The following is a 22,318-nucleotide window of genomic DNA, read 5'->3' as shown; positions in this document are numbered from 1 at the left end:
CTAACAACTTCTGGAAGTACCCAGGTCTATCCCATTGCCAACTCCCTCACCAGGCATCCACACATTAGGAAGAGGAGGAGAATTTCCCAATTATGCCAACAGAAGGCTCATGTGGGCACCTCATGTTCAAAGTCTACCCAGAAAAGTTCTTCAGAGGGACTGGCAGATACCCAAGGTCTTAGAAACCTGCCTTGGCTTCCTAGTTTCTGGAAAACACAGGGGACATGGGGACTCTGTCAATAATAATGCCATGCCATGCCACTCACATCCACTGTGACCCTGTCCTCACGGCATTCTGGTCTACCACACAAGTCTCAGTGACATGCTAGACCCAAAGACCCCTCAGCTCTCTCTTTTTTAGAATGTTGGATTTGAGAATTAAACTTAGGTCTTCAATTTTCTCCATCCTCAATTTTAACATGGTTTAACATTCATAGTTAATATCGATTGAGCCCTTAGCATGCCCACACGTGCCATATTCTTAGAATGGAGCTTCACATGCATTGACCCACTGCGGCTGTAGATGGTTGTATGGCAGCTGGGCTGCACAGGCAAGAAAATATCTGTGATGGGAATCCAACATGACAGCATGCTGAAAATTGATGGAGCAGGTGTCCGCACCCAGCTCAAGGGCTGGAGTCATACGCCAAGGTCATTAGCATGCAGGAGCCTTGAGAGGCTAAGCAGAAACAAAGGGGGAGTCCTCACTTCTACGGTGGCTCAGGAGACCGCAGAGTGACCCAACATGTGGGCCACGCTGTCCCCCGGATGTGTAAGAGGCAGCCCAGCCAGCCCCTTAGGAGTAGGCTGCACCGTTAATAGCTGTTTGATGGACACCCACCACTATATTACAAATGGTTGGGAGCAGGAGCAATGCAAATGAGCCTGCGAGGGCAGAGAACCGGCCTTCCCCTGTGTACCCTGCCGCACTGAAATGTCCCGGTTCTGTCCCGAGCTTCATATTTCATGCAGGAGGCAACCCTGAGATCGTGCCTCCAAGAAACCCTAGGGAGGGCAGTCAGGATGACAAATGGACCCCTCCAACCCCCCTGTATCTCAGAAATGCCAAGCACTGAGGGTGAGGGGTTGAGCTACCTGAGTGAGGAGGGCCGCCGGCTCCGGAGGCTGATTTGTGGGCAGAGGGACTCGGCCCTCACCCCTGTTTACATGGCTCGGAGCACAGGAACTCCAGGAAGATTTAATGTTTTAATTTGGGCATCTGGCTTGCTCTTTTCTATATTATTTCATTTCCAAATCATGATCTTTTGTTCCTTGAGTGCCACATTGAGCCACGCACCCCAGGCCAGGCGTTCCCCGCTCCCTACTTTGTCCGCTTCACAGTGCAGGTTCATTGAGACACAGAAAAGACCGGTCAGGGACTGGGGAGATGGCTTAGCAAGAGTGCTGGCCTCTGAAAGCACGAGGACCTGAGTTCAAATCCCCAGCTCCTGTGTACAGAGCTGGGCAAGGCTGCAAGCACCTGTAACCTCAGCGTTGGGGGCAGAGACTGGCATATCTTTCTGGACAGCCCGTCTACACTACAAACAGCAGGCTTTGGGTTCAGGGAGGAACCCTATCTCAAGGAAATATGGTAGAGAGTGACAGAGGGAAACACTTTATATCCTGGAACACTCATGTGCATATACCTCCTCCCCCATGCCATGAAGGGAAGCATGTATGGCATCACACGGCTGTTCCAGGATCTGCAGGATGGACTTCTGTATCTACTGAATACCGCTTGGAGAAGCACAGGAACTCAGAGATGACTTGACTCCCGTGCTGTGTGGCTCAGCTGGCTCACTTGGCCTTTCTGGCCTCAGTTTCTTCAACTGACCAGTCTCTCTTCTGCTTCCCTTCTTCTCTGGCACAGATACAACCCACCTGCGTGCTTTGCCCTGGGGCAACCATACTCCTCACACCAGAGTTCAAGTGACCTTCCACATGCACCTCTGGCCAAGATCAGAGGCCTGCACCATCTCTGCTTAAGTCAGGGAAGGCTTTATTCTTAAGATGCAACCTGAATCCCCTAAAACAGAATTGGAATTGGAGCTGACTGAGTGCAGCTGTCATGCTATGAAGGAAATCATGGGCAGGAGAGACGCCAGAGGGGTCAGGTTCACCCAGCATGCTCATGTTGGCTGACTCAGTGTCCCATCTCCTGGGATTGGCTAATACTGACTGCTGACTTGCTAAGGTCTAGAATCACCCAGGAGACTTGCCATGAGGCACAGCTGTGAGGGATCGCCTAGGTTAGCTTAGGTTAGCCTAGGTTAGCTCCCTCTGAGAGGGAGTTTCTATATGAAGTTAACTGAGGTAGAAAGAACTGCCCCAATTGTAGGCAGTACCACCCATGGCCTGCAGTTCTGGACCCCTGATTCATTCATGTTCCTACCCTCATGCCCTCCCCTCCCACAATGGACTGCATCCTCAAACTGTGATTCCAACTAAACCCTTCCTCCATTTAGCCGCTTCTGTCACGTATTCTGTCACAGCGATGTAACCAGCACCCCTCCTCCACACAGCTGTCTACAGATCACAGGTGATGGGGACCAGTGGTACCAGACCATTGGTATCACAAGCCACTATGGAGGTGAGATAGCCCCTTTGCTGTTCTTTAGTCAGAAGGTGGCAGAGTCAGGGTTTCGAGTCCCCCTTGGTGGCCCTCCCCTCTTTGCCCATCCTTCATCCGTCTTGAGGCAGGTGAACACCTCAGTTGCCCAGGTACCCTGGTACCCTTTGCGGCATCCGTCACTTAGGCTGCGCTCATTGGCGTTAACTGCACGAATAAATGAAGAAATGGTTGTAGTCTCCTCCCTTGGTGCCTCAAGGATGCCAAACACTTGGGGACATTTATGAATGACATTTACAGGGGACTTGGCAAGCACTGGGTCCTAGGCTTGGCATATCACAACCCTCTAATTCAATCTTACAGCAGCATTAGAATTAGGGCTCTCTATGGGGAAACAGAGGCTTCTGTTGGTAAAGAAACGTCCCTACCTCCTCCCACTCAGAAACACTAAGAGCCGGGCCAGACACCGAGTAGGGGACGGAGATCTATGTCCACATTACAAATGCTGACCTTCCCCATGCCAGCACCGTAGTTGGGAGAAACAATTACCACGGACTCAGCGTAGACCTCCTTCGTGCCCAGTGTAGGACCCTTTCTAGGACCTGTGATCTCTCAACAATGCTCCAGAGCAAACCCAAATGATGAAGCTGACCCTAGCTACCAAATTATTATTACTATTCTTCTTCTTGCTGTTGTTGAGGGGGTAGAGCATACGCGTGCGTGCGTGTGCACCTGTGGAGGACAGAGATCATCCTCGGGCATTGCTCCTTAGGCACCGTCCATCATGTCTATTCGAGACAGGCTCTGTCATTGGGATCTGGAACTTTCCAATTAGGCCAGACTGGCTGACCAGCAAGCCCCAGGGATCTTCCTGCCTCTACCTCACCAGTGCTGGGATTTACGGGCATGTCCCACGGCACCCAACTTTTTATGTGGGTGGTGGAGATCACGTGGCGGCCCCACTCTTGCGCTGCGAGCCCTTTACCAGCTGACCACCTCCCTAGCCCCCTAAACTTCTTGTTCCCTTCAATGCCAGCCTCGTGTGTGACAGACCATGATGGCTCGTCCGATGAAGGTCAAGTTTGCTTGTATTTTCTTTCTTCAAATGCCTAAATCCACACTTTGCCAACATGCAGACAGTCCCCCCAGCTAAGTCTGGTCCTGAGATGACCATAGCCTACCAGACCACTCCCCTCCAACAGTAAGGGGTGTCTTCTGAGCGGAATTCCCTTGCCTGGGCTGTTCCCTCCCAATTGCTGGGCAACCCACGAGCAAAAGATTAACAAAACACCAAAGAAGAGACGTGAAAGCCATTTCTGAGGCTCATCCAGGTGATCTTGATTGCCGGCGATAAACCATTGTTAAAAGGAAGGTTTACTATAAGAAAGTGTGGACCTGTTTCGGGTGTCTATGGGAGAGCGGAGAAATGGCTTTGTAAATGCCATCTCCTCTCATAAATCGGAACGTGCTGTGGAGATCAGGTCGTTATCCAGTGCCGGCATAAATGAGAAAATGATGTGATAAATGGTATGCTTGAAGGGTCTGAGGGCAGAGCTGAAGACGGGGCAGGAGGATGCTAGTTAGGGATGGCAGGTAGCCAATCAAATCATATTGCCCGAAATCTAGTTTGGGGGCCAGTGCTATTATTCCGACCATAACCGGTGTTTTCCTGTCTCCAAGTCCACGAGGCACTCTGCAGAAGATTTTATATGGCTTCTCTTAAAGCCATAGGCCCAAATTACAGAGTAATCCGATTATGTCACACGAGGGTAGAGACGGGCTCAAGAGACAGGAATCATTTTAACATCGAATGTTAAATTCGAAGCAATGCCGAATTTTAGGGCGGCAGACTCCCTCATCCAGGGCCTGTGCCAAACTCCTGACTGTGACCCTGTGTTGCTGGGTATTGTCCTACATGGAGCTGCATGTGTGTTCAATTGCATCTGCTGCAGCACTGTAAGATCCAAAGGCCACAGTGTGGCCTTCTGGGTGACCGAGGAGAGCAACAGGGAGTCCAGATCTTTGTATTTCCAATGTACAGTTTGAAGAGAGAACAGGTCATTTTGTGTTTTCCTTTCTGTGTGTGTGTGTGTTGCAGATGTGTGTGTGTGTGTGTTTACATGTGTGTTACAGATGTGAGTGTTCATACGCACACGGGTACTCATGGTTTTGGGTGTACACGCACACACATTCACATATATGCACATGGAGGCAGTTGCCAACCTCAGGCATCATTTCTTAGGCGTGGTTCACCTTGATTTCTTTTCAGTGGCCCAGAGCTTTCTAAACAGCTCACCTGACTGTCCATTCAGCCAGGACTCTACATAATTCTACCTCCCCTAGGCCTGGGATCACAAACATGTGCCACCGTTCTAGACTCAAACCGAGTTCCTCATGTTCACGGAGCAGGCACTTTACCGACCGAGCCACCTCCCCAGCCCCCATGGTTTCTCAAATGCACGCTGATGCAGAAGCAGCAGTGGTGCTGAGTGTAACTTAAACCCACTGCAGCCATGCATTTCCTCAAACAGAAAAAGACAGGGCCGCTGACACGGAGAGGCCAGGATGTACTCTCCCGCCTTTCTCCTGGAATTACTGCCCAGCAGGGAGGTGGTGGCAGCAATATCTTCTCCGGATATAAACGTGGACTAAATGCCTGGCTAATGTTTAAACTCCTGGAAAGTGGCCCCTGGCTAATACTGCCAGCATGAGCTTGCTCAGCAGGGAAGGGTCACTTTCTGGAAGCTGTCTGCAACACATGATCTGCCTCTCATCTGCGCTCAGCCCTCCAGCCTCTGAGGGTTGAGCAACTCAGAACCACAGCCTTCTGTTGGTTCCCATCAAAGACTGCAGGCTGGTTTATTACATGAACTACCAATGGGCTCCATCTAGAGGCTCCTACATGGGTATGAGCAGGGTCAAGGTATATTAGTAAGCAGGACAGCTAATAGGCTACCAGGGGATGCAGAGGTCTTCCTACAAACAAGGCTCCTAAGTCACACAGAAGCATCATGTCAAAACCTATGTTTTGGAGTAAAGACAACCAACCTTGCCTTTGGGAGACAGAAGAGGACTGGGGAAATAAAAGGATTTCCTTTAAAAGGGAGAGGACTTGGAGTTCAGCAGTGAATGCACCATTAATAACAGAATTCCACCCCATGAGTCTCAGTCCATGGGGCATGCTGAATGTCATTCCATTCAATCAGGAGTTCCCAAGCCCGGAGCTCTTTTGTCCCCTGCAGGGACATCTGGTAACCTATGAGGACTTTGGCAGTCGTCATTCTTTGGAAGTCATACTACCTTAGGGACCTCGGTAACAGAGCCTTTGGGACCTTGGGGGTCTCCTTGGAGGGATGGTGAAGATAAAGAAAAGTTATGGATTTGGTAACTTAGCTGCTTTTATCCGCCGACACACAGTGAATACAAACTTTCATGAACTGATACCTCAGGGCCCCATACCAGGATTTCTCATACTCTAAAGCCCTGGATGGTGGTGATATGGGGTATAAAAGATCTTGTCCTTCGGGGAATTCATCGCCGGGTAGAAGCCACTGGAATCAGAAGATGTTCCTGATGTGGGATTCCCCTCTGTATGCTATGAATATGTTTTTATTACCATTGGTTATGAAAGAAGCTGTTTCAGCCAATGACTTAGTAAAGTCAGGCAGGAAATTCAAACAGGGATATAGAGAGAAAGTAGGCGGAGTCAAGGAGACACCATGTAGTTGCTGAAGGAGACAGATGCCCAGAACCTTTACTGGTAAGCCACAGCCTTGTGGTGCTACACATATTAACAGAAATGGGTTAATTCAAGATGTAAGAGCTAGCTAGAAATATGCCTAAGCTATTGGCTAAATAGTGTTGTAATTAGTATAGTTTCTGTGTTATTATTGGGGTCTGGGAGGCTGGGAAATGAACAAGCAGTCTTTGTCTACATGTTCCCCTAGTGATCTGGCTAGGGTATTAATCTCTAGCTCCTGATGGAGGGCTAAGGGCGAGTCTGAATACAGGTTAAAGATTATAGAAATGGTGGGAGAGGATGTAAGAACGATTCCCATGCCATGGCCTGTCCTTGGACATCGAGGACAGGGCACCATCTTGAGAGATGATGTAACCACCTTGCTGTCTGTTTCGCTTTAATTGCCGATGTCATATGACCTAGAATCATCTGGGAGGAGGGGCTAAATGAAGGACAGTCTACACTGTGTTGGCTTGTGGTCATGCTAATGGGAGACTGCCTTAAGTTAACAGAGGTAGAAAGACCCATCCCGCTGGGGGCAGCATCATTCTGAACTCTATTAATGGGGAAGTCAAGTCAAGCACAAGCAAATAGCAAGTGCAGACCTGTGTTCATTTCTCTACCCTTGATTGCGAGTGTGGTATTGACAACCTTGTAGGACCAGAAAAAGCCCAATAACATTGATAGATACATTGATTAAAACAATCAAGGAACAGAACCCTGGTTGCCGGGTCTCCTCAGCACCATTGATCACTCTCTGGATCCCAGCACTGTCCAGGGTGAGGACTTCATACCATCCTGTTGTTCAGAGCACAGAATTCCAAATGGAGATGATGGGGAACAAACAAAAAGCAAAGAAAAGCAAAGAAAGAAGAGGGGCACGAATCCCACCACACACTGACTAAATGAAAACAAATGCACCATGTTCAATGGTTGCTTTTTTTTTAAAAAAAAAATCAGGTTCATGAAGGAAAGTGAAGAAGTTCAAGTTTGTTTGTCATAGTTGGCAAGAGGTTCAGCCTCAGCCAAGAGGCTAAGAGGAGTGGAAAGCTCATGCCAAAAGCTGTGGGTTCGCCTGCCTTGAGATCTGCATCTTGTCTCTCACTCTCCGCCTCGAGATCCGCATCTCCTCTGGCTCTCTTGAGGGAGAGGGGCCTTTTGAAAGCTATCGTTCTAGACTCAAGTCTTCTATCTCTCCAGTTGCATCCCCCCTGCGTTAGTCCACCCCACACACTGTTTATAGCAACTGTACAAAGCGCAGGGTTTCATTCTGACTTTGTCACACTCATGGAACACACATTGATCTCCTGCACTCTCCGTGACCCTCTCTCTATTTCCCCTCCCTCTCACTTCTTCCTCCACAATCTCCTTTTATCTACTTTTTATGTAGATTCTATGTAATGAACAATAGAGATCACACAACACACAAATGCCCTTTAGAGAAAGCATTCATGTTAAAAGGTAAGAAGGAGCCTAAAGTTGGATCCTAAGGAATGGAGTCAACATTTGAGGATTTCTTTTGAGATAGTAGCCCAGACTGGACTTGAACTCCCTGTCCTTTAGGCCTCAGATTCTCAAGAGCTGGACCTAACTCTTTCTTCATGATCTTTCCTGGGCAAGACAGTCCCACCTCATCACCGTAATCTGCGGTGTCCAATCCCAACCTATGAAGGAACTGCATTGTTTAATAATCTATCAGGGCCAGTCTGCCCTTTCGAGGTGACATGAATGTGCTCCCAGTCTATTCTTGCCACATGCCACGGTTGTCATGCCCAGCAGGGAAGCCCCTGTGCTGTCACTTTCTTGTCTGTTTCCCCATTATATGTCTAGACCTTTATTATAAAAAGTAATTATGTTTCTGAGTCAGCCACACCTCCCAGGCTGAGCGATAACTTGTCCTATCTTATTAAATCTGTGGTTTCTAAATGGATGAGCCCAATCTCCGAAGACTGGCAGAGACAGGACAAAAGAGGCAGGGAAGGTGGTAGACAAAAGCCATCCCATCCTGGAGGTGGGGTGTCTTCGGGCAGCCTGCAGTGAAGTGTGCTCATCCTCCTCGGAGTGAGGCAGGCGGGCTCCAAGGGCAGTGGAACCCGTGTGCCAACCCATCTGTTCCCTTGTCAGCTGACCCCTTTGGGGAAGCTTGGGGCAAAGGAGCACCTAAGTCTTTCTCAATTTCAATTTCCCAAAGACAGGCTTTGGCTCAGAGAAAAGACTTTCTACTAGACTCAGGCTGGTCTGGAAGTGTGTGTGTGTGTGTGTGTGTGTGTGTGTGTGTATCTGTGTCTGTGCATGCTCGTGAGCGCACGTGCATACATGTATGCATGCACACGTGCATAGGTGGAGACCAGAGGTCCATGTTAGGGTGTGTTGCTCAATTTCTCTTCACTCTACCTTATTCATTCTGTTTGCTGTGGATACAGGGCCTCTCACTAAACCTGGGACTAATACCTTCCCTTAGGCTTGATGGCCAGCAAGCCCCGGGAGCCTCCTGTCTCCACCTCACGCATTGCCTACTATGCCTAATTTTCTGCATGGGTTGTGGGGATCGAACTCAGGTTCTCATGCCTACACTTTTTTGGCCAAGCCTTCTCCCTAGCCCCTTCACAGGGTGGTTTAAAGGATGAATGAATGCATTATAAACAAAGGGCTCAGAGCAGGGCTTATGCTGTGATATGTAGGCACTCATTTAAAAAGACATCAGTAATCAAGGAGTCTCAGGATGCCATGTTTCATATAATAAGTAGACCAATTCCGCACATCCACAAGTCAGTATTGTCTGTCCATTTGCACATACATCCATTCACCCCTTCACCTGTCCATCCATCCACCCATCCAGTCACCTGCCTGCCTACCCATTAATCTCTCCGTCCACCCATTCCTCCCTTCATCCATCTACCCACCCATCTCTCCATCTCCCAAATCATCATCCCTCCATCCACTCACTCACTTATTCGACACGTACTTACTGAGCTTTTCTGTGTTTCAGGCAGAGTTCTAGGAGGCAGAGGGAAACAGGAAACGCCTCAGTCCTCTAGGCACTGTCAATCTGAGATGACCCTCCCCTGAGGTCATGTCTGAGGACACGTGGAAACTTCTGGGGACATTCCTTGGTCATCGCAACTGGGGTATGAAGAGAGCTACTGGTGTCGGGTAAGCCTACAATGCACAGAAAGGCCACAGCAACAAGGAAATGTCATGCCCTGTGGACAGCTGAGGATGAGAACCCCGGGAAAGGGTCTGTGAGAAGTCAATTGGTCTACAGCTAGGAATGTTTGGGGCCAGGGGAAGTTCCTGAGACCGTAAAAGGAGAAGCTGAGGGGGAACAGGGGCCTTGCTTGGAAGGGAATCCCCCAATTCCAGTTTTGTTTAGAACAGAAAGCACTGAGGTTCAAGGAATCAGAAAGTCCCCAAACCAAGCTCCGACGCTTTCCCTCCACTGTTGACCTCGTGGCCACGAAGCTTGCCGGCAGCCCCAGCTGTCTCTTTGTTGGCAAGTTCACACCCTCCGGAAGAGGGCCTGATGTTCGATCACAAACAACCCTCACAATGCCACCAACCTTAGGCCATCTGGGAGAGGAGGCTTATGGGACCCTCCAAGGCCTCTCAATGGAGCCAACCTAAGGATGCTTCCTGCTTAGGAGGCAACCAGGGAGCACACACAGGCTCAAACAGCAGAGGGACCTAGAGGTTTAATCTTGGCTACATGGTACTGGACTGACCCTAGGTGCCCAACTGTTGTGTAAGTGAGGACAGGGACACTGGAGCCAGGTGTTGCTCCTGTAACAGCTGCATGTTCTTTGGCAAGTGCCATAGCATCTCTATGCCTCAGTTTTCTTATGCACGAAATGGGTACTAGAGTGGCACCTGCTCATTAAGTCATTACGAGGACCCACGGTTGCCATAGGAAGCATTAACACATGGTATCTGACATTGTCACCATCTCGGTCATTTTCATGTGACTACAGACAGGGGACTTTACCTCTCTGAGACATGGTTTCCTTTACCCCAAACTAGGTGTAAGTGTTGCTCTTACTGGGCCTAGGATTCATGCAGTATATATGCTTATTATTATTTATTGAAAACTTTGACAAAGGCATTGAAATTAGTTCTCGTTTCCAACTAGAGTTGAATATTCAGAGAGGAGTGAGGCCATGCTTTAAGGAGACCCCAGAGCACTGGGGTGCCTTGTCACTTACCTCAGAGGTGTTCCTGGAGAACAACAATGCCACATCGGAAGGAGAATGGAAAGTATTAGCCCTGGGCCAGCTTCCTTCCAAAAGCCATTTGGATCCCAGTGAAGGATTCTTGAACGTCAAACACTGGGTTTTGACGACAATATTGAGAGAGGAAGGCCTCGCCGTCCCTACATGGGTCCCTGAGCACATGCTTGGATGGAATGGGTCGGGGCTGGCGGCTGAGGGACATCATCTTCTTACAACTTGTCTCTGTCCTTGGGCCTGACAGTGTCGTCTAAAAGGGGAACAGAAGCCCGGGCTTCTTTGCTGGCAGAGCTGTTATGAGCTCTGGGGTGAGGGCCCCCATTAATCAGAGGGGGGAAAGGGGTCAAGGGCTTTTCAGGAGCCTGACCCAGAGGTCTGGCACCACCTCAACAAAGACACCAGAATAAATTTAGAGCTGATGGTTTCCTTTCACACAGAAGCCACCTGCTCGGACGGTTGCTGCTGCCAAACTCACTTAGACTCCATCCAGCGGAGGCTGAGCATTCCAAGGGGGAAGCAGGGAGGCCCGCAGAGTAGCACCTGTGTGCCACCACTCGGATCTGAGGGGCATCAAATGAGCAACATCATTAGGTCTCGTCCAGCCTCATAGGGTAGAAGAAGCGTTCTGAGCCTAGGTCTCCCGCTGGCTTCTATGTAGGAGGGGGAGAGCCAGGCAGGAAGAGCAGAGATGGTAATTTTGGTTGGAGAGAGGGAATGTACCCTGCTATGAAGCATCCACTAGGTGCCCTCTGTCACCGTGTCAGGGACGCTGTCCCTTCTTAAGGGATTCTGTCTGAACCTGCTTCCTTATACCTTGGGGCATCAACAGGCTGTGTGATACGCTGGGGGCACCTGTGTCATCTTGAGTGTCGTTTGTCCTGATATTTAGTCAAAACAATATGGCCTAATTCATATTTGAAAGATCACTGAACACCCAGATCCCTGGGTCTAACAGGCAGAATGAGTTACCTCCCATCTTGTCTGATCTATGTGGCATGTGTGTGTACATATAAGCATGTGTGTGTATGAGGGGCCAAGGTCCAGAGTTCAAGTAGACCAATCCAGAGTGTGCAGGACTCATCACGAGACTAGGCTCCTTCCTGCTGCCTCAAGAATGGGAAGAAGTGATGGATCTGGACCCTTTAAATCCTGACTACAATCAATGTACACATCTTCCAATCCATGGAAGTTGTTAGAACATTCCAACAATTGCAACACAATGTTGAGTCATGCTTGGCATGGCTTAGTTTTGAGTCTTTAATGATTAGAGACCTTCAAAGTCGAAAGTACTGTGGTATGCATAAACACATGTACACATGTATGCAAATACACACACACATACACACACACACACACAGTTCTCTACTGCTAGGGGCCTTTCAAAATTTTGGTCTTAAAGATATGGGATTCAAGTAAATGCTCCCATTTTGTCCTCTGATGGCTGTGTTGAAACTCTGACCAAAAGCAGCTTAGAGAAGAAAGGGTTTATTGGCTTACAGGTTCAGCCCATCATTGAAGGAAGCCAGGGCAGGAGATGAAGGGGAGGGACCTACAGGCAGGAACTGATGCAGAGATCAGGGAAGAATGCTGCTAACTGACTTGCTTCCAGGCTCATGTTCAGCTACCTTTAATACACAGCCTACAACCACCTGCCTAGGGTTGCCATCACCCACTGTGGGCTGGGCCCTCCGAGGTCAGTTATTAATCAAGCAAATGCCCCACAGACATGTCCACAGACCAGTCCCATGGAGGTAGCTCCTCAAATGAGGCTCCTTCTCCCCAGGTGTGTCACAATGATAATCAAAATTAGCCAGTCCAATTAGTAAACTTCCCCCCTCCCAGACTTAGTATGAGAGGTTATTACATCAGGTCTTCATCAGGATGGGTGCAGAAGATTGTAAAGGTTGGGTGGGGGTATTCCTATTGCCCCTTCCTTTCTTAGTTGTATGACACGGGAGTAATTGCCAGATACACATATAAACTACCCAGTGAATGTGTCCAAGACCCCGAGTTTGATTTTTTGTGCTCCACATGGCTTACAGGGTGGGCAGGCAGACTTCCAGTGAGCAATTCTCACCTGCCAAGCCCATCTGTTACCCACTCTCCGGCAGCCAGGAAGTCACAAATTCGAACCCTGTGGGATCCCTGAAAGGTGCCATTGGGGTTGAGGAGTGAGGGGGGAAGGTGTGGAGACCCTGGCCACCTCACACTGAGATGAGAGTAGGCCTCTTGTGAAAATCAGACCAGCTAAGATTTCCCCTTGACATCAAAGAAGTTTTGGAAAGACACACACACACACACACACACACACACACACACACACACACACACACCAGAAAACAAATGCCACAATAAGAAACGAAAACTCCACTCCAGGGACCCTCCCAGGGCATCTTTAAAGACAAGGGGAAGACAGTAAACCATAGGCCAATAACTAATCTCAATCTCACCCGTATGCAATGTCTTGGTGACTCCGGGCAGTAACTTTCAAGAGGAACTATACAGCCCTGCCTTCCCGGTTAGGCAAAGACACAGCCCTTCAGCCCATTGCAGAGACAAAGAGCGAGGGGCTCAGAGATGTTCTCACATGCCTAGGTTGCACCCTGTCAGCCGCTGGGGAATGCAGATAAAAAGAGCCCCCTAGAAAATGAGAGCCAAAGCAGGATGAACAGAGAAGCTGGTGTCAAGGCGCAGAAGTTTTTTTGCAAGACAGCAATGTCTAGTGTCTCCGTGGATTCCTTGTACACGCCACTCCTAAGGGAATGCACACTTCGCCAAAGAGTTTTCAGTGTTTAGTACAGAGGAGATGATGAGACCTAGACAAACGCCTAGAGAAGGAAATACAACCTGTGCGAAGTCATAAAAATGGACAAAGATGGAGATTGAGCCTTCCCATCTTCCCGCTTTAACAACGGCAGGAGACAGGGACCGCCCCTCCTCTCCCCAGTACCAAAGGAAGATACTTTCTGTAGCCCCAGTTGCCAGTGGGGCCTGGGGACAGGGTTCGTCAGTAAAATGCTCTCCCCGCACAAGCAAGAGCACTAGGGTTCAGATCCCCACCATCTAAGGACAGGAGCTGGGCTCAGTAGCATGTGCCTGGAATCCTACTACTGGAGAGGCAGAGACAGGAAGGTACCGGGAGCTCACTGGCCAAGTCAGTCTAGCCAATCAGTGAGTGCCAGGTTCACATAGCAACCGTGTCCCAAGAAATAAGTGAGGAATGACTGAGGAAGACACCCAGCACCAACTCCTGGCACCCACAGGCATGCACGTGCACACCCCCAAATAAACAGTAAACTCAAGGCAGTAAGCATCTGTCCTGCTGGTGTAAGCATTTTATGTTCTATACAGTTAACACCTATTTAAATTGGGTGTAATGGCTCCTAATTGTTTTATTCTATGCACAGCAAAGCAGCCAATTGAATCTAATATTAGTCATTCATCAGATAAAACATTTTCAGAGAAGCAAACTGCTATATTTTGCCTTCAAAGAACAGCAAGCATTTTAAATACACTTTCCCAGAGCTGGTTCTGCTAGAAAAACAGTTTAGAAATGCTACTGCAAGCAACCCCCTTCCTACAATAAGATGAATTGAAACAAATGCTTAGCTCTGTATTTTGGGTGCTTTTTTCTTCTTCAAATGAAGCCTCTTTCTGTCCACCTGTCAAACGCAGTTGTGACCCCATCAACCTAAGAGGTGGCCTCTGGGGCTATGAAATGTGCCACCCAGCACGGATGCCCTTGGCGCGGCTGGCCTGCAGTCCTCTTTAGGATTATCCAACTTCACTTGCAACAGGAGAGAGGCGATGGGCCCTCTGCCAAGAGCTCTTTCAACAGAAATTCCGAAAGAAGATCCTGCGAAGTGCCGAGAGCCCAGATTTCCAGCCGTTCACTCTCTAGATTCCGTTACATAGCAACCATGCCCGCTCACACGGGCTACCCAAGTGAGTTAATATTTTGTTTAAACGACACGCTGCCTTAACCCTCTAGGAAAACCCAAGTCTGCTTCATCACAAGGCGCCAACCCAGTGGTCTCCCCGGCACAAAAGTCCCCAGCAATGAAGTGATGCACTCCCTTTATTCATTTCCAAAAAGGATTTTAAAAAAAAAAGCAACTAAAAATGGACCTGACAGTCTCTTGGTGGGGAGTGAGGGTGTAAAAGGTGGCATTTTCCTGTAATCGTTTGTGCTAATATTGTTAAAGGCATACTAGCATGCTCTTAATGTGTACATATGCACTTTAGCTAAAAGTGACTTACACGGTTGTATTTTGAAAGATACTCATTTCGCTCAAAGCTTCGATGTGAGAATTGACAGCTTAACTGCACCAGGCAACCTTAGGGTCTGGTCCCGCTGAGCGGCTCCAGTGCAGGCGAGAGGTAAACACACGGGAGACTCTAACCTGGAAGATCAGGAGCCCAAGGGGTCCAGCTTCCCTGCACCATCCTGGTACCTTGTCAGGAAGGACAGGAAGGAGGTGACCAGCCATACTTAAAAATTAGCATGCATCAACGCAAGGCTCCCCTTTAGCAACTTAATAGGAGCTATGGCTAAAGGGGTAACCAGACCAGCTCTGATGAGGTCTTCTAGCAAAGCAGTGCCAGAGTCCCCCAGAAAAAACAAAATGAATGAAAGCAAAACCTCACAAAGACTAAATGACACATGACACACACACATTACACACATATGCATGCATGAATATGTGAACACATCTATTCCAGGATTGAGGTGCTGTTACTATAGATAAGTCAATGCCCAGTGGTCTTACACAGTAGTTTCACATTTCTTACACCCGCCTCACCCACTTAGTCATACTAACTTGAATGCACATGTGACCCACAGATGTGTTGGGTTAGAAATCATGAGCATGCATTCTGATTATCCGGTCACTAAGGGCCCATTGTACAAGTTCTGAAAACCATGAGCAGTACTAACAGACACAAGACCCTCCTCCTCTGTCCTATTACCTACTCATTGCCAGTCATGGCCATGGGCACTGGGCAGGTGCAAAGGTTCCCATGGGCACAAGGGAGCTACTGGTGGCGTGTGTTCTTAAAGACATCGAGTGATTCCCAAAGCCACTTCCATGTCTGTAGCATTGTACATCTTAGTAGAAAAAAGCAAAGCAGAACAAAAACAGAGAAGAAAAAGGAAACACCCCCTGTTGTGCCTGTCCAACCACTTAGTCATCAGGATGCCAGTCTTAGTCTCTCACTTTCCAAGCGAAGGGTGCCAGCACGGCACTCTGGATTCCTTCACACACCAAGTCCACAGCGCAACCAGCACTCAGACGAAAAGTCACTTAACTTTTTTCACGTCCAGGAACGAGAGGATGGTGGGAATGTCCCAGGATCATTCAGTGTCCCTTCCCAGCAAAATGCCAGTTCTTAGGTAGTTCTGCAATGTTTGAACAGCCGCCGCTCACAGAAACCAAAAGCATTATCCTGCAGTCTGCTTTCGCCTTCTCTCACCTATGGCTCTCTCTCACATGATGACATAACCAGGGATGGATGACAAGAACAACCGGATGCCACCCGTGAAAACCCCGTAGCAAACACCAGGGCCACACCACTTTCTCGTCATTACATCATGATCAAATTACTCGCACGATTCCTAAAGACACCCAACAGGCTCCGGAAGTACCAAGTTAGGGTTTGACTTAGAATTCACAAAACTGCAAATCTTGAAGCTGTGAATCTCACAGGGCAAAGACATACCTTCCCGTGAAGGTAAGGCCAAAACAGACCGATGGAACCATTGAAGGCATCCCCATAAAAACATTCTCTCTCAACACTCAGGAGGAGCTATTGAGATAGCAGAACCAGAAAATCATTCTGAACCATTGAGCATTGGTACCTTACAATCCAAGTGACACATTTGTACAGGTGACCCTCTTGGGCTGGAGGATTTTCTTTTCTTCTCTCCATCCCTTTGAATTTTTAGCAATTTAGATTACAATCTGAATGGTTTAAAGAAGCAGTGGTATTGCTTCTTAAAGGGTGATGGAGGGGAGCAGGGTGGGAGGGGAGTATGCAGGATCCTGCAAAGCTTGCTTCAATTTTTGCTTCCCAACTCTCAGAAAGCACCATGCATGGCAGGACCACCTTATATCACACCGTTAAACCTTACTAGGGGTTCAGAAGTGTCATGTCTCAATGTCAGCACTGGCCAGCTGTCTTTTCTTCCCCCTTCCTCTAAACTGCAGAGGGTCCTTCAAACAGGGGCTCCTAGCAACCCACCATTCAAGCCTTCATTCCTCCAGACAGCCATCAATCAACCTCTGAGGTCTGTGATTTACCCCTGGGAAGCGCTCTTCCCTGTATAGTTGCTGGAAATGTAAAACTCCCTGCAGACCCAAGCATCCATATAGGACTGCCTGCACCATCTCAAGCCTGGAGAAAATAAACTCCAGATGCAACCCAGTCAAGGGGCTTGGCGTCCATGGAGAAAAGTGCAAGCAAGTCCACTCCCCCAGGGCAGCAGAGCCCAAAGATTCCCTCGGGGAGTCATTTAAGAGGCCTTTGGAACTGGAGGGGTGTAGGGGACTGTGGGGTGAAGGCATGAAAAGTTTGCAGCGGAGCTGGGGTCTGTGTGCTCTCCAAAGGGCACTTTCCACTGACGCCTGAAAGGACCAGGCAGCGGCGCCTAGTTCTAGCCGGCAGGGGCCGGTGTGACCGTGTGACCCCCATGCACACTGCACCCGAGTTGGCGTTAATGACAGCCGTGTTGCAACTCCCAAGCTGGAGAGCATCGGGTGGACATGGTCAGGCGAAAAGGGTTACGAGCCACAGTGTAAAGCCATCTCGTTGTGAGAGTGTGTGTGTGGGGAGGGATACCACGGGCCCTGCTACCACTGGGACCGGTGAGCGCGCTCTGGGTCCCCGCCCCGGGCGCCGGTCGCTTCCTACCTTGCGCGCTGTGCTGATGGTTCTCCATAGTCGTCGCCGCCGAGTCAGCCACCGTCACCGCTGCTGCTGAGGCGCTGGTCGCAGCTCCCGGGCCCGAGCCGGAGCCGCCGCCTCCACCGCTCAATTCCGCCAGTCTCCGGTTGGTGGCCGTGAGCTCGGCTCTCAGGTTGGTCACCTCCTGGCTGGCCGACTGGACCGCCCCATCGATGCGGAGCGCGAGCTGCTTATTGTCTTCCATCATGCTCAGGATTTTGGCCTGGGGGCGAGAGAGGTGACAAAGAGCTGCATGATGTGCGTTGGGGGCGCGTGGCCGGCCGTGGCCCCGGCTCTACCTGTTGGGTCACCCTAGCGGCCCGGGTTTCCCCGCGCCCCGACCCCCGGGCACCGGCAAGCGCCGGCTCCTCCGGCGCAGGAATGACAGCGGCGCCTCCAGCCCGAGCCGCGGCGGTGGCGAGGCGGCGGGGGGAGGAGGAGGAGGAGAAAGAGGAGGAGGAAGGGAGTAGGAGGAGCAGCCGCGAACGGCGAGACCCCGGCGGGCGGGCGGGCGGGCGGGCGGGCAAGCTGCGAGCAGAGGACACGGTGCGCCGCCCGGGCCAGGCGCTCTCCGAGTGGAGCCTACCATTCGCGGCTCGCTCGGGAGGGGGCCCTGTTGGGGACCTTGGGGACCTCCTCGGCCTCGTGAACCCCCCCACCTCCGGGACACACCCCCGGAGAGTGGGGGAGGAGGGCGGCGCCTGTGTGAGGTCGGAGGTGGCACCCCCAGCGGAAGGGTTAGGGATGCGTCCCGGGCCCCGGCTGTCCCGCTGTCCCCTCCCTGCGGCGGTGGGCAGCCCCGCCCGGCCAACTACTGCCCAGCTCCGGGCTGGGGTCGCCGCGGAGGAGGCGGTGGATGCTTAGCAGAGAGGGATGCTTGCTTAGGGGGCCTCTCGGAGGGTAGAGTGGGATGGAGGGCCGAGGGAGGGGGCTGCTGGAGTGAGCTCAGGAGTGGAGTTCTTGCTTTGCCAGTTGCAGAGATGAAATGCCCAGCGGGGAGGAAAGCTGGTGGACAGACAGTGAGCCTGCCACCTTCCACCCCCACCTCAGTGCCTGACCTGCGCTGTCCTTCCCCACCCCGGGCCAGTGGTGCTGTGGCCTGCCCGCAGCCCAGAGAGCGAGAATGTGTGCACCCCATGGATGGAGGGCTAGCTTGTACCTGGTCCTAAGCTGCTTGGCTGACTTGAACGTTAGTGGGAGTAAGGAACTGAGGTCAGAGAAAGGGTTGGGAGGTGTGGCGGGCCTTTCTTTTTCTCTCCTCCTTCCCGAGGTAGGAATGTTGAACCGGGCTACCTCGGTTTACCTACTCCCCGTTCTGAGAAGAATTGAGGTAACCTTAGCTTGCATAAGCCCTTCCTGGCTCCTTTCTTTCCCAGAGCACACACAGGCTTTGCATTTTTCAGTGGGGCCCTGGATTCCAGCCACCAGACCTTGTTACCATAGCAAGCTTCATTCCATGCAAATAGGAGGTTTTCAAAGAGCCAAGTGTAACCCCGCCAACAGTGTGCCACCATTCCAGCCCAGTCAACCTGGGGATGGGGGCTGAAAGCGAACTGCAGAAGCCAAAGGAATGCTCTAAACGAAACTCACCCTCCAGGCTCAAGAGTTTTTCTTGAGAACCAAGTAGAAGATGCATGCATGGGGCCTTTGTGTGTGGTTGACTCTGTAGGGGGAAAGAGTACTCCTCCTGTTTTAGGAGGAAACTGAGGCTCTGGGCAGTGTTTTGCAATTACCCATCAATCCACAGAAACCAGATGGTGAGAGGTTGGGAGTAAGCAATCCTAAAATGCCAGTTAATCCCATGTGCTTTCAGTAAACTTTTTTTTTTTTTTTGAGACATGGTCTCTCCAACTCGCTATGAAGTGGAAAATGACCTTGAACTTTTGATCCTCCTGTCTCTACTACTGGATTGCTGGCATTACAGGCCAGTACTGAGCTTAACAGGCATGCTACATCACACCTAGATTATTCAGTGTTGGGATCAAACTCAGGGCATGGGGCATGCTATAGAAACATTCTACCGACTGAGTTACAGCCCCATTGGCTTCGTTTACGTAGGACCATAAAGGTATATGGTTGCCCTGCCCTTTCCCTATGGGACAAGCTTTTGCAAGAGGAGAAGGCATTCTTAGAAGGCAGAGTGCAGGCCCCAGGGCATAGTTTTTTCCCTTCTATCCACTTTGCTCGATGTAGGTATTGAACCTCTGACCTTAGTATTCTTAGCTCAGCTTTGACCAAGTAGGTCGACAAATGTCTTCAGAGAGACTGGGTGTGTTTAACATCCAGGTCCCGTTCTTGGAAGGCCTTTGGGAAGAAACTAGGAGGCACCCAGCCACAAGGCTCTGTGGAACTCCTAAAGGATGATGTCACTGGGGAACCCAGTTTGGCAATACCTTCAAATGTTAAAAGTGGTGTAAGGCCCTTTAACACCAGCACTCAGGAGGCAGAGGTAGGAGGGGCTTTCTCAGTTTGAGGGCATTCTGTTCATTCAGGAAGTTCCAGGCCTGCCAGCCAGGGATATGTAGTAAGATACTGTCTCAAGACAAAGAAACGAACAAACAAACTAACTAATTAAGTAACTAAAGAGAAAGGTTACTATGGAATTACTATGTAACTAGGCATGCTCATTCTAAACAACCTAGATAGCTAAAGAAAAACTTGGAGGGATGGCAGGAATGGTGTCAGTGTTCATAGTAGCATTGTCTGCCCTAGTCGGAAGGTGGACAGAGCTTGGCTGCCCATCAGCAGATGAAGATACAGTGCTAGCCATCCATATGGTGGAATATTATTCAGCCATGGTAAGGAGTGAAGGACAGACATGGCATTCCTTATAACCATGAAACCCCCAAACACTGTGCCTGACACAAAAGGTCACACAATGTATGACTCTGTTCCTGTGAAAGTTCGGGAGAGGTGGATCTAGGCAGCCAGAGGGCAGACAGGTGGCCGAGAGAGCAGAGCCCCAGGAGGAACTGCTTACGGAATTATTTTAGGAGTGTTGTAGGGTATGCTGCGTGCTGACGGTGTCTCGGAGCTAGACAGTGGCTGTGTTTGCCCAGTGTTGTAAGTAGACTAAATGTCATCACGTTGTTTGCAGTGGAGCAGGGGATATCATCTTCTATGAATGCTGGGGGCATAAAATAAAAGGCATGGATGGGTGGTGGTAGGGGTACCCCAGGAGTAAACTCAACCAGAAAACAACAGAGGCTGTACTCAAAAGGTGTGTGTGTGTGTGTGTGTGTGTGTGTGTGTGTGCATGTGTGTGCGAGCACGCGTGCGTGTGCGTGTGTGTGTGTGTGCTCATACCCCTATGACACTCACCAGAAGGGCAGGGATGTGTCTATTTGCACGTTCCCCCAGCTTCACTGTGAACTTGTGGGCCGGAGAGGAAGGTGGCTGAGTCTTTTCTTGTTTCTCTTCCCATTCTTGTCACCTAGTCTGTAGCTAGTGCTCCATCCTCCACTGTGTCTGAGCTTGTTTGCGCAGTAAACAAACTGAGGAAGTGTTACTCATTTTCCCTCCATGGAGAGACTGTCCCACACACTGGCATCTTCACATCAAATCACAACAAAACAAACATCTCGAGAGGGAGAGAGAGAGAAGCAAGGACTTATTTTTGGACTTCTCTTTTCCTCTCTTTTATGTGTGTGTGTGTGTGTGTGTGTGTGTGTTATGAGTGCATGGAAATGTTTACGCACCCACTAGTGTGCACATGTATGTGAAGGCCAAAGGTCAATATTCATGTCTTCCTCTCTCATTCTACATTTTATTTATTTATTTATTTATTTATTTATTTATTGAGACAGGGTCTACTTTGACTTCCTGAACTCCAGCCTAGTGCACTGTTCCTCCCTGGGTGACCTCAAGGAACAGATAAAATAGCTGTAGAAGCAGTGTCTTCTTATGGCAGCTCGGAGAGAGGAAACTCCTAACAAGAACTGATGCTCGGTTGCTGGGGAGCCAGTCAAGTTGTTGTAAGCAAGATGACCAGAGTTCAGAGTTTGGGTCCCCAGAATTCTTGCATGTGTCATGTGAGTGTGTCAGCCTGCCTGTAATTCCAGCCTCAGGAATCAGAAGACAGGGCATTCCCTAGAGCAGGCTGGGTAGTGAGACTAGTCTTATCAATGAGCTCTGAGTTGGAATGAGAGACCTCGGTGAATAAGATGGAAGAGGAAGGTGAATAATCATGGAGGATGATTCTTAACATCAACTTAACATCAACAACATCCACACGTATGTGCATGCACACCTGCACATCCACATGCAAACATGCATGAACACAGACATGCATACCATACATATACAGATGAAGAGACGAGAGGAGAGAGAAGAGAGGAGAGAGAGAAAGGGGGGAGAGAGAGAGAGAGAGAGAGAGAGAAAGAGAGAGAGAGAGAGAGAGAGAGAGAGAGAGAGAATAGCGAGGCTCAATGCACATCCACAACAGACAACTCATCTTTCCCCAGAAACAGATGGGCCTTGTCACTTAACTCCAGACTGGATCCTCTAAAGGGGAAACTGTGAATAGTGTCCTGAGTCTCCACCTATGTGGCTGCCTCCCTCCATGGTGTGCTGCTGCTACTTGGTAGCAGAAGGCACCAGGCCTCGTGTCCTCTAGCTTCCTCCCCATCTGCAGACAAATGGGGGCTAGATGGAGAAACGAGCTCCTGTAGACGCCAAGGAAGGAGCCAGGAGCAGTTAACGCCACGCTCGAGAGTGTGATCCATCTTCATACTGTATCATGGGGCACATTCTAAATTACAGGTGAGGCCACAGCCTAGCACAGTCAGGCCCCGGGCTCCTCTTCCCACAGCCCTCAATTCTTCCCACCTTGGAGCAGAGCCTTCC

At 50.0% G+C, this 22,318-nt stretch overlaps 1 protein-coding gene across 1 annotated transcript in view; it reads right to left on the bottom strand.

Moving 5' to 3' along the window:
* Kazn (kazrin, periplakin interacting protein) overlaps positions 1-22,318 on the bottom strand; it is a 986,632-nt gene that overhangs the window by 358,553 nt on the left and 605,761 nt on the right. Inside the window, exon 3 of the mRNA XM_085690314.2 lies at positions 17,441-17,696. Within this exon, the coding sequence (XP_085546440.1) occupies positions 17,441-17,696 (256 nt within the window). The remainder of the gene's footprint in view (positions 1-17,440; positions 17,697-22,318) is intronic.

Source organism: Myodes glareolus, chromosome 6, assembly GCF_982192425.1.
Source record: "Myodes glareolus chromosome 6, mMyoGla1.1, whole genome shotgun sequence".
In the NCBI taxonomy this organism is placed as follows: domain Eukaryota; kingdom Metazoa; phylum Chordata; class Mammalia; order Rodentia; family Cricetidae; genus Myodes; species Myodes glareolus.
Note: the sequence above shows the minus strand (reverse complement) of the source record. Positions and strands in the feature narration are given on the sequence as shown.